The sequence below is a fragment of the Macrobrachium rosenbergii genome, chromosome 4, assembly GCF_040412425.1.
Source record: "Macrobrachium rosenbergii isolate ZJJX-2024 chromosome 4, ASM4041242v1, whole genome shotgun sequence".
In the NCBI taxonomy this organism is placed as follows: domain Eukaryota; kingdom Metazoa; phylum Arthropoda; class Malacostraca; order Decapoda; family Palaemonidae; genus Macrobrachium; species Macrobrachium rosenbergii.
Genome location: NC_089744.1, coordinates 32,966,187 through 32,979,393, shown reverse-complemented (window position 1 = coordinate 32,979,393; position 13,207 = coordinate 32,966,187). Strand labels below are relative to the sequence as shown.

General features: G+C 39.3%; 1 protein-coding gene across 5 annotated transcripts in view; it reads left to right on the top strand.

Moving 5' to 3' along the window:
- Nucleotides 1-13,207, top strand: part of sl (small wing phospholipase C gamma 1) — a 271,971-nt gene that overhangs the window by 41,157 nt on the left and 217,607 nt on the right. For all 5 annotated transcript variants that reach the window (XM_067093297.1, XM_067093291.1, XM_067093306.1 and 2 more), the window contains exon 4: nucleotides 11,145-11,283. In XM_067093297.1, the coding sequence (XP_066949398.1) occupies nucleotides 11,145-11,283 (139 nt within the window). The remainder of the gene's footprint in view (nucleotides 1-11,144; nucleotides 11,284-13,207) is intronic.

Below are 13,207 nucleotides of genomic sequence, written 5' to 3'. Positions count from 1 at the left end.
GGAGTTTGTACATGGTAATATCATACTCTACTTTGTTTTGACTGCAGTATTGTGCTTAGTTGTTATTGCTTTGTTTCTCTTAGGTAGGAGCAAATGAAGTTAATGCGAGTAAATAATGTTGGACTTATTTTGCAGAGCCATTACTCCTTATTGGAGAAAGCTACCCTGAGCTGATCTATAACCACCTTTTTTCAGGAAAAAATTGGTGTTGTTGTTTTGGGTGTGAGATGCCACAGCAACTCTGTTAGGTAGGTGGTAACTCTTTAGGGATCATGTTTAGTTGTAGTTTTAGCTCCCATCAACTCTGCAGGCCTGAGGCACAGAGGCCAGACTTGCCATTGTGCATTGCACAGTCTCAACCAGTGGCTATATTCAGGGTCCACATTCCACTTTGCAGTAGTGGACCTCACCTGATGAAGGTCCTCTCTGACAAAAACTCGCAATGGGATCTACCTCGCGCAGCAACTTTTTTTTAATTTAGCAGCAGAGCTTTTTTTGTGTACATGTAGGTGACAGTCCAACCCACTACTGGGAGAAAGACGAAACAACATGGCCGCTATCTTCATTTTGTTTCTGCTGGCTGGTGTGTAAACAATGCGCCATTTCGCAGCGACTTTTTTGGATTTTCCCATGTTTCATTCGTGTTTAGTGAAGTACAATTTTTATTTTTTTGTTTAACATTTATTCTAGACAGTGTCCAGGCAGTTTATTTTTGCAGTTTGTACTAATTTTCAGTTAATTACTTAAGATTATATCTAACTAGTAATGCTAACATTCTGTACTGCAGCGAGTTAGGCTGCAAGACTAGGCTAACTAAATCTTTTTACGATTCGCGCACTGTCTGTGCTAAGTGTAGGGGGCAAGAGTGTAATGTTGATAAGACCTGTAGAGAGTGTTCAACTTGGGAGGTTAAACAGTGGAAGTTACTTGAATCTATTTAAATAAGAGAGAGAGATAAGAAAGAGGAAAAATACTTCTAGAGTTGAAAAATGCTCTCAGAGTTTAAAGACTACACCAAAAGCTAGTTTAGAGGTTAGCTCTGTTACTCGCCCTTCTACTCCTATTCCTGCTTTTTCTCCTGATCCTTGCCCTCCTACTGTACAACCTCCTCCTCCCTTGCCTGGCTTCCAGGCTTCCAGTCCTAATGCCATCGCCAGTCTCAAGTCTAGGTTTGATAAGAAGCTTAATTTAGTAGTGAGTACTGTTGCTAAGTTGGGGGCTTCTCTTCAGTGATTATAGAGAAAGTGGAAAGTGATAGTGCAGTGCAAGTGGAGGAGGTGGCTATCCATCCCGTCAGTTCTCCTAGACCGAGGTCCCTGTCCTGCTCCCCCAAATCTGGGAAAAGACTTACCAGAAGTTCAAGGGAGGCCAATGGGGTTTGCCCATGGGTAGTCGCCCCCTGAGCCACACCTGTTGTACACTCCCAGGTGTCAGGAGACAGCCACAGGAAAGGTTTGTCCAAGGAAATACATCAGTTGTCCTCCAGCTCTTCAGATGACTACTGTATTGTGTGGACATGAAACCCCAAAAATGGTTTCTGGGCTCTTCCCAGCCCCTTAAGTGCCCTTCTGCAGACCATGATAGGCGCTCAGACCCACTGCCGGTCAAGCATTATAAGCAGATTCCGAGCAGTCCCAGACCATCTTGTAGTTTCTCCTTGGACCTTCTGTTCCTGCCTTAAAGTCGGAGTGCACGATATCAGGGAGTTGTCTGCTTCCATAGCTTTTAGACATAACATATCCTTGACCTCCATTATCCAGTCTATGTACTGGAGGTGCAGGTCTATTTTTGCTTCTCACTACAGTACTTGAAGGAAATAGAAACCGTGTTTAACAACTGCAGTACCTTGGGTCCATTATCGGTGGCTGGCATGGTATTGGGTGAAGAATTATAGGAAGCACTCTTTTTCTCCTACTATCCTTTCGTCATGAAGTAGGTTTTTGAGTTCTGGGGAGCCTAGTGTTACAAGGTATCTGCGGTATACACCAGTCTTAGTGGATAGGTTGTGGTTTTTAACAAATTTTTCAGAGTAGGTGACAGTGTTGTCTGGATTTTTCATGTTGGTACTACACCCAGGGCAAGGGCATCTTATTGTATGCTGTGTTAGCCATTAGGCATATCCTCCGCTACAAAGCTCCCACTCAAGTAAAGGCACCCCATGGCTCAACAGCCATGCCACTATGGGTTAAGATGAGCACCAACCAGAGGCAGTATTCACCTGTAGTAGCTCTCTTACCGGGTAAAGAAAAAACAACCATTGCTTATAATGCTGGCAGAATCTTTCTATTTCAAATTCATTATCATGCTTTAATGTTTTGGAGTAGACCATGTCCACGTATCCCACCTCTATTCAGTTGAGATTCAGCTGTGTACAGTAATTACTTGGAAAGTTACTTATATGAATATGACATTTTCATAATAAAATTAAGTTTTATATATACCAAGTAATTACAGAATCAGATCCCGTCCTCCTTCCCTCTTATTGACATGAGGGTATAGACAAATTGAAGATGGCAGCCAGGTTGTTTCGGCTATCTCCCGGTAGTGGACAGGACTGCCACCTACATGTAAACAAAAGAAGCGCCACCACTAAATTAAAAAAAAGTTGCCACGTAAGGTAGATATTAGCTATGTAATTACTTAGTACAGTGAAGCCCCATATTCGCGGGGATGCGTCCCACACACCCCCGTGAATAGGTCAAATCCGCGAATGCTTACAACGCCCCTCTAAAAATGCTTATACCTGTCTACCATGAATGGTCAAACACCAAAGTATTCCTAAAAATACCAGCCTACATCAAATATACATTAAACTATTACCTTAATTACTGTATTAATCTTTGAAATGATACTATTAATATAATTTCCAAGCCATCTTAAACATTTTATCATTACATTTATACGCACGTACTGTATGGCTTACAGCTGTAGGTGAAAATAATCCAGTCCCCCCTACGTATTCAGCCCCACACACATTTTCTTTCATACAGTTATAAGCTGTCCCGTTTTCTTTTCGGGGGGAACCATTGGTATTTACGTATACAGTACTGTATGTAATTCACAAAAAGAGAGAGACAAAAATTAAAAAAAACATATGCACATTTCAAAAAATTTAATACTAAGTATATTTGTACCTGTCTACCATGAAAGGTCAAACACCAAAGTACTGTATGCCTAAAAATACCAGCCTACATCAAATATACATTAAACTATTACCTTATTATTACTGTATTAATCTTTGAAATGATACTATTAATATAATTTCCAAGTCATCTTAAACATTTTATAGTTACACTTATACGTACGTACTGTATGGCTTACAGCTGTAGGTGAAAATAATCCAGTCCTCCCTACATATTCAGCCATGCACATTATCTTTCATACAGTTACAACCCGTCCCGTTTTCTTTTCGTGGGGAACATTGGTATTTACTTATACATTAATTGACAAAAGGAGAGAGACAAAAAATTTTTAAAAATTTATGCACATTTTGAAAAATTTATTACTACTTATATATTAAGATTACTACATATGTAAATCATACGGGTACTCACCAGCGATGAATGTTGATTAAAGATGATGATGATGAATTAGCTGTGCAGTGCGATGAATGACGATGAAGATTGACTGCACAGCAAAGCAGAGGAGTTACAACTCATCTGAGGGTGCCTCTTCACCTTCAGGAGGTGCTTCTTCAGTTGATTTGGGAGGCACAACTTCAGGTGGTTGGGGAGGCACTTCAGGCGATTCGAGAGGCACTACGGGTGATTTGGGAGGCTTTGGAGGGACCTTCTTCGTCCGTTTGATGAACATGGTGATAGGCAGCTGCTGTCGCTGCTTTTTCATGGTGGTGAGGGTTTGATTATAGGGCTCCCATGCTGAATCAAGGATGTTTGAAAACTTTAAGGAGAGTTCCATAAAAGGATCCCATGTTGAAACATACTCCTGCATATCCTTAATCATTCCCTTCATGTGGGACAGACGTTCCAAAGTCAGGCCGCTCTCCTCCTCCTCCTGCTCCTCCCCTGAACCTGGCGTATCTTCTTCCTCACTGGCAGACTTCGTCAGCTCTTCCAAATCCTGGTCCGTCATGGGGTCAGAGTGAGCATCAATAAGGGTGCCGATTTCATCCTTGGTGATGTCCTCGAAACCTTCCCCACCTAGAATCCTCGCCAACTGGACAGCCTTATTAATGGCCGAATGTTGAATTTCTCCAGGAGTGAAGCCCCTGTAATCATGAACACGCTTGGGCCACAACTTGTTCCAGCATGCGTTCAGGGTCTCCTTCTTCATGTCATTCAGTGATTGGCTGATGATGCTCAGACATGTGGCAGTCGTGAATTTACGCCAATATTCTTTTACCTAAATTCACTGTCACTGTCCATTGCAGTTACAAGGTGCTGGAGGGAGTTCCCGGTACAGAGTGCCTTGAAGGCACAGATCACGCCCTGGTCCATAGGCTGGAGGAGAGGGGTGGTGTTGGGAGGGAGGAACTCAAGCTGGACTCCCTTGTAAGAAAGATTGAGAGGTTGGCCACCAGCATTATTCATAATCAGCAACACCTTGAACTCCATGGCCAAGTCATTCAGGTATTGCCTAACTTGAGGGATGAAGCTATGATGGAACCAGTAGTCTGTGAGGACTTTGGTGATCCAGGCCTTAGGGTTATGCATCCAGAACACAGGAAGCAATGTCTTGTTCTTATTCTTGAGGGCCCTGGGGTTTGCAGCCTTGTAAATGAGGCCTGGTTTAAGCATGAAACCAGCTGCATTCCAACACATGATGAGGGTAACCCTATCCTTCTGGGCCTTGAATCCGGAGGCTTTAGCTTCGTCGTTCATAAGGTATGTCCGGGAAGGCATCTTCTTCCAGAACAGGCCAGTCTCATCCATATTGAACACCTGTTCTGGATGGCAGCCCTTCTCCTCGATGGTCTTCTTGAAGGCCTCCGGACATTTCGCGGCTGCTTCAATGTCTGCAGATGCTGATTCCCCATACAGAGTAACAGACTTTAGGTGGAACCGCTTTTGAAATCGGTGGAACCACCCCTTGCTGGCCTGGAAACCTTGAGGCGCTGATGATGGTCCTGCTTGTGGCTCTTCCCCTCTTCTTCTTCTGCTGGCTCATCAAAGCCTAAAAATTCTAATTCGCCTTCTTCAATGCCTTCCTCTGCCTGTACTACGTCGTCGCCTTCCTTAGCAGTTGATAACTGCTGGTAGAGTTGTCGCGTTTTCTTGCGAATGATGTTGGAGTCGAGGGGCACGTTTTTCTTCCGGCAGTCCTTTATCCAGATTGCCAGAGCAGATTCCATTTTCACGATTATTTTATCCCGCACTGTCGCAACTGCCCTTGCACTACCAAAGTAGCTCATACTCACAGACTTGCATATCTCTGCCTCTTTCCTCTTGCTATATCTCACTGTGCTCTCATTAACACTGAAATGGCGGCCAACCGCGCAAAACTTTTGCCCTCCTTTAACATGTCAAGAAGTTTCACCTTCTCCTCGAGTTTCATAACAATCTTCTTTCTTTTAGACTCTTTGCCAGAAGGCTTGAAGGAGCAGGGCGTTTTTTGGGAGGCATTTTAGGGCCGAATACCGCTGATGCACAAAGATAAAAAATCAAAACGGACAGACGCACGGTTTCACATGATAGGATGCTGCGAACGATACGCACAATCTGAGGATGATGCCTTGGGGCGGTCTCTCAGAATTCCGTTTTCGCGAGTTGGTTGTGAATGTTCAGCCAATCAGCGCCAAGTGAACAGCCAATGAGCGCCAAGGAAAATGAATGGTGCTTCTGGATTGGCTGCTTTGCAGATGACAGCCAATAGTGTGTCGAGTATCACTGATCCTGGGTACACAGCGTCCAGCATCGCGATTTCTTTGTATTTGCAGAGAGGTGGCTTGGGTGAAGCACTTTTAAGAAAAACAAATATATGTTATTGAAATTTTGCTGTGTTTACATTAATATATTACAGTACTGTAATATTTGAAAATTAGTAAATCATTTTTCAACTTACAAAATGTACTTACAGTAGTCATTAATATATACTTAGTACATACATGAAAATGCTACGTACCGCAGATGTAAACATACGTACCCTGCAGTATTCCTGTTGTCTTACGTATTTTAGATATGCTCTACATACTACCCGTAGTACTGTACAGTACTATGTATCATCCTAAAACACTTTTTGTATGTAATATTTAAAAATCATCCTACAACAAAACATTTTATAAAATGTACGTACTGTATGCACAGAAGATCAGTGTTAGTATATGTACGCGCAACCAGTAATACCATGCGTATACCGTAGCGGCAAATTATCGGCAAATGGCCCAATATAACCTGTTTTATTGCTATCTCACGTTTGTGTGTTTTGCGTGCACAGTACTATGGCCTAAAAATATTTTTTGAAATCGTGCATTAAGATGTCCTCTGAATGCTCTGCTTCTTCTAAGGCCTCTGGCCAATAGCCTACAATTACTGTAATGACTGATGAGAAGAAAGTACTGTAGACATGATTGTTTTGTTAAGAGAGGGCAAAAGTCACGGAGAAGTAGCAGCCCATTACAGCATGACATCAATTGCGGTTGCCTGCATTGAGCATGAACAAGGTAAAATACTCATGCAGCCCTACTGTACCACCTTCATTGCCATGTTCAAATACCTTAATATGACAGCGCCTCTCGTCATTCATCGCACTGCACAGCTAATTCATGATCATCATCATCTACAGCATACTGAAATCAACATTCATCACCAGTTACTACCCGTATGATTTAACTTTACTGTATTATTTATTATTATTAAGGTACCCAGTGTAGTATTACATAATATTACTATTTAATTTCTGTTACTATTATATGTACAGTACTGTAGTACAGTATTATTATTGATTTACATGATTATTTAATGTTATACAATAGATATAAAAATACAGAATACTATTGCTATACAAAAAAGACAAAAAATATCTGCATCCGCAAATATGGAGTTTCCCGCGAATATTTTTATAGATATGTTTCATGGAAGAACCCTGCGAATGTGTGAGTTTCCCGCGAAAATTTTTAGATAGGTTCCATAGAAAAACCCACGAATGGGTGAGTCCGCGAACTTTGAGAACGCGAATACGGGTGGTTTACTGTAAGTATATATAAAACTTGATTTTATTATGAAAATATCATTTTTATGATAAAATCAGTTTTTTAGGTACTTACCCTCTATCATTGGGATCCCTCCCTCTTCCCTCTTAAGAGATTAAGAGACAACTGATCAACCATAACACTCATTTCACGCGTTAATGATTGCTTCAGTTTTAACTCTTGTCGAACCTGTGCCAAGTAGCCTTGGATAAAGCTAATGATGGAGGGTAAGTATCTGGAAAACTTATTTTATCATAAAAATCATTATTTTGAGTATCTCTAGTAAAATTTGGTAAGTATTTTAACATTTTATTTTAAACTCTCTCTCTCTCTCTCTCTCTCTCTCTCTCTCTCTCTCTCTCTCTCTCTCTCTCTCTCTCTCTCTCTTTTACAACTAATTTTTTGTGATTTGAGTGAAAATGTTCTCTAATGTGTTCATTATGTCAGCATTAATAACCAAATTTGTGTTTTGTTGTTTGAATATTTCATTAGCTGGTAGGTCAAAAGCTAGAAAATTACAAAATAGCTGCTTGTGTATTGTTGGGTTGTACCTGTTTGACATCTAATAGCTTATGAAGTAATGTACTGTTTAAAAAATTTTTCTTAGCCACAAGTATGGACAGCCAGTCTATCAAGGTTTACTAGATAGATGGGTGTTCTATGTGTTCATGGCTGTTGTAGAGCCATTGCTGCTTTACTGGCCTCACATATGACGTTTGCCAAACTGGTATGCTGACGATTTTTACAACCAGAGGAGGACTTGCAGTAAACTTCAGCAATAACGGGGTAATTCAACCCAACCCCATTGTTATTGTGGTTTTATGCAGTAGTGAACTAGAAAGACACTGCACTAGATTTTTTTTTGATACTCAGAGCTTACAACAGAAGGGCCAGGAATAAAGCCTTTCATTCCAGGAATTTGGTCTGCTGCTGACCAGGTTCCCGTCAGCACATGGTTAGGGAGCTTGCCTTTTATGTGAGATTCCTGTAATGAAAGGCTTTATCCTGGTCCTTCTGTCATTCTGTCAGTAGAAGCAATATTGTCAGAGTTATGATTGATAACTTGGCATTGTGGTCTGCCTCAGGAACCAGGGAGGAACAACATCCAACCCTCAGTAACATCTAACAAGGTTTGTGCCATGAAAGCAAAATATCATTGTAAGCAGCTTCTGCAAGGGGAAGGAAATTTTGCTTATGAATCTGGAAGCATACAAGGCTCTTTGGCAGCTGTAAGTTATGGCACTGGTTGACCTTTTTTCAACCAGCTTTAACTGCAAGCTTCTAGTGTACACAGCATTTTGTTTTTTGCAACTGGACTGATCAGTCACATACAAAGTTCCCTCTTCCTGTCCCATCATTCTTGGTGAGAAACATTGTTTGTACTAGAAAATAAGAAGGATAATTAATTCCAACTGATTACCTTTTAAACATGTGAATAATTACTCATTGGTATACTTTTGCTTTTGGTTTTAAGTTACAAGAATACATATGTTTGTGGACATCTGGACTGTAAAGAAGGCTTTATATGAATGATGAGTGTTAATTAAAAATGTGCATTTTAAAAACTTAATTTTTACATATATCTTAACCCTTAAACGCCGACTGGACATATCGTACGTCGACTAAAATTGTCTGTTGGGTGCCGAGTGGACGTACCGTACGTCGACTACAAAAAATTTCAACCTTCGGTCAACTTTGACTCGACCGAAATGGTCGAAAAACGCAATTGTAAGCTAAAACTCTTACATTCTAGTAATATTCAATCATTTACCTTCATTTTGCAACAAATTGGAAGTCTCTAGCACAATACTTCGATTTATGGTGAATTTTTGAAAAAAAAAAACTTTCTTTACGTCTGCGCACGGTAACTCGGCCAAACATCTCAGAAATTCTTTCATCACTTTGTCGTAATGTTTGCACCTTTTTATGTTAGTCGTTACATAAAGTTTTAGATATGAAAATGTGCACAATTTCATGTAGAATACAACAGAAAATAACTCATGGTTGTATCTTTTTATCAGTTTTGAAATATTTTCATATAAATCATGATAAGCGCCAAAATTTCAACCTTCGGTCAACTTTAACTCGACTGAAATGGTCGAAAAACACAATTGTAAGCTAAAACTCTTACATTCTAGTAATAGTCAATCATGTACCTTCATTTTGCAACAAACTAGAAGTCTCTAGCACAATATTTCGATTTATGGTGAATTTCTGAAAAAAACTTTCTTCCTTACGTCCGTGCGGTAACTTGGCCAAACATCTCGGAAATTCTTTCGTCGCTTTGTAAATGTTTGCACCGTTTTATTATAGTCGTTACATAAAGTTTTATATATGGAAATGTGCGCCATTTCATGTAGAATACAACAAAAAATAGTTCATGGTTGTAGCTTTTATCAGTTTTGAAATATTTTCATATAAATCACAATAAATAGAAAAAATTCTACTTTGGTCAACTTTAACTCGACCGAAATGGTCGAAAACTGCAGTTGTAAGCTAAAACACTTACAGTCAAGTAATATTCAATCAATTACCTTCAGTTTGCAACAAACGGGAAGTCCCTAGTACAATATTTCGATTTATGGTGAATTTTTTAAAAAAAACTTTTTTTACATCCAAAGTTAAGTTCATGCATCATTTTTGATAATATTTTCTCTGTGTTGCTTTGATCGTTTTACAATTTGTTATATACCAAAATCATTGCAATTTAGTGTGCAATACAAAGAAAAAATAACTAACTGTTAGCTTTAACCGTTTTGCTCACAGCACAATTTGTATACAATTATATATGAAATTTTTTTTTTGTGCTGTCATATATTTCAATATTTATATATGATAATGATATTTTTTTAATTTCTGATGGTTGCATACTAAACTTCAGGCAATGACAAAAAAAGGAGCCAAAAATGAACTCTTAATCTTAAAAACTAAGCGTGCTGTGATTTTTTTAAAAAAAATTTTTTCCGCTTCGGCGCTAACTCCCGAACGCCGCCGGCATACGACAGACACTTTTGTAAATACAGTAGAGGCTCGGCGTTAGAGGGTTAAAATAATGTTTTTTTCTTTATTCTTTTATTGTTACTAAGCTTTCCTCTGTGAGTGATTTGTAGTTAGTCTTAAAAAACACTGGGTAAGTTATAATTGTGGGTGTTTATTCCTCTCCATCCCCACTTTAAACCCTTTTCCAAAAACCCTGTTCCTTCTATCATGCCGTTTAATCCTTTTGCTCGCTCTTGACTTTCTGTCCCTAACAGTTTCCTTCTCACTGTTCTTTACCACATGTCCATACAGTCTGTTGTGACTGGTATCTTGTTAGTAATCTTTTCCGATCTGGCACGTCTAATTTCTTCATTTTCCAGCCTCTCACACAAAATCCCAAAATAATACTATGCATCTTTATTTCTCATTCCAGCTTCTGTTCTTCTTTCCATCTTAATGGCTATGTTTTTGAATCATATGTCATTACTGGTTTGATTACAATACAGTGGATCTTTATTCTCAGCTTAGTTTATTTGGCATTCTTTTTAGCTCTTTTAATTGACTTGTGTGTATGCAAGCTGCAGATTCATTCTATGACCTCTTTTTCATTCACCTCACATTTTTGACCATTGTTGTCCTCCTTCATTTTTTTGGAATTTTGTTAGGCAAGGAGGGATTGTTGGAAGATACCCTGTGAAAGACCTTTAGTACCATCTACAGTGTGCTGTGTAAAGCCCAATGTAACTGTTTAAGCAGACCCCCTACAGGGTTATCTAATAGTGATGCAGTAGCATCTTTAGTGTTAAGGTTTACAGTATTACAACTTTCACATGAGCCTTAAGGGTTGTTTTATTATGTGAAATCTCTCTGTAGAATGTTCTTGACCCATTTGTGTTGTTACCCTCACTCCCAGTTAAAATCTGTTTTATATGGAGATGCTTTTATTTTTATTTAGTAAGCATTAATTGGTATGTGTTCAGTTTTATTGACATGAACAGTAGTTTACTTCTGTTCACAGCCCTTGCAGCTGATGAATGTAACGAGTGGATCATAGGACTGAAATACCTCATCAAGGAAGCCCATATTAGTCCATACCCTGAAAGACTTGGGCGGTTTCTTCGCACTGAATTCTACAACATGGAGAATCAAAGGAACAAGTATGTAATTTTCAGTTATTGTAAATAACCGTAACTTTGTTGAATGTACCCAGGCACATCAACTTGAAACATTGCCCAAAAACAAATCTAAGTGCACATTGTTAACCCTTAAACGCCGACTGGATGTATTTTACGTTGACAAAAATTGTCTGTCGGGTGCCAAGTGGATGTAAAATAGGTTGACTACAAAAAGTTTTTTAAATATTCGCGGAAAAATACTTTTACGCCTCGTTTGCAAGAAATTTTAAATCGCGCCTTGAGGGATGCTGGGAGTTCACAGATCACGCTGTTGTTTTGTTTACAAGCGTAACCCAGCTGCGCATGCGTGAATTTCTTTCTTATCCCAAAACAAAGCATCAGCTAACTCTGCTGAAAATCTCAGAAATTCTTTAGTCACTTTGTCGTAATTTTTGCACCATTTTATATTAGCCTTTACGTAAAGTTTTATATATGAAAATGTGTGCAATTTCATGTAGAATAAAACAAAAAATAACTCATGGTTGTAGCTCTTATCAATTTTGACATATTTTCATATAAATCACGATAAGTGCCAAAATTTCAACCTTCGGTCAGCTTTGACTTGACCAAAATGGTCGAAAAATGCAATTGTAAGCTAAAACTCTTACATTCTAGTAATATTCAATCATTTACCTTCATTTTGCAACAAACTAGAAGTCTCTAGCACAATATTTCCATTTATGGTGAATTTAAAAAAAAAACTTTTTCCTTACTTCTACGCACGCTGACTCTGCTGAAAATCTCAGAAATTCTTTAGTCACTGTCATAATTTTTGCACTGTTTTCTATTAACCGATACATAAAGTTTTATATATGAAAATGTGTGCAATTTCATGTAGAATACAATAAAAATAACTCATGGTTGTAGCTTATATCAATTTTGACATATTTTCATATAAATCACGGTAAGTGCCAAAACTTCAACCTTCGGTCAACTTTGACTTGACCAAAATGGTCGAAAAATGCATTTGTAAGCTAAAACTCTTACATTCTAGTAATATTCAATCATTTACCTTCATTTTGCAACAAATGAGAAGTCTCTAACACAATATTTCGATTTATGGTGAATTTTTGAAAAAACTTTTTCCTTATGTCTGCGCTAACTCTGCTGAAAATCTTGTAAGAGCCTGACGCCGTCTCTTCCAAACACGTGTGTTCGTGTGTTCGTCTTCCATCGGAGTGGACAAGACAACAAGAGCGTCTTGTTATAGAGGGATGAATAAATTTGTTTGTATTTAGCATTTCCCAACGTTTTGTGTGAGAGAGAGAGAGAGAGAGAGAGTGTAATTGTCGTTGTGAGTGGTTCGGTTGTTGGAGTTCGTTTTACGGCGCTGTCTGTCTGTCTGTCGGTCTGTCGGGAGTTTTTCGGTTTTGGGGGAAGTCTTGGGCAGTTGAGGTCCAACCTTGAAAGTGAACGGGAGTTCGTCTGGCTTTTTTTTTTGGATACCGGTACCGATATTGATGGTGCATGTGTCTCTTTTTTTTCGTTCATTGTTGGTGGAGGGTTTGTTTACAATTTTGTTCTGTGGTTTTTGTGTGCTGTGATTGGCGACCGTGGACCTTTACCCATCTCAAGCAACCGAAGATCAGGGTGAGTGTTGTTTTGTTTGTGGGTTAGAATTCCGCCACATAATATTTGGCGCCCAACGTGGGGGCAGCTGGTATTGCAGCTGCAATTGAGATTGGTGGCTGGTAGTGTGACTGAAGAGAAGGATGGAAGAGGAACTGGTGAGGTTGAGAGAGAGAGAATACGTGGTTGAGGGGTGAGAATGAGAGATTGAGGAGTCAGTTGGAGGAGATGGGGGAATGCTAAGAAGTGCAAAAGAAGAAATGAAAGGGGAGATGAAAGAGTCAGAAGAGAGAATGGAAGAGAGGGTGGATAAAAAGTTGGAGGAATGATGAAAGGT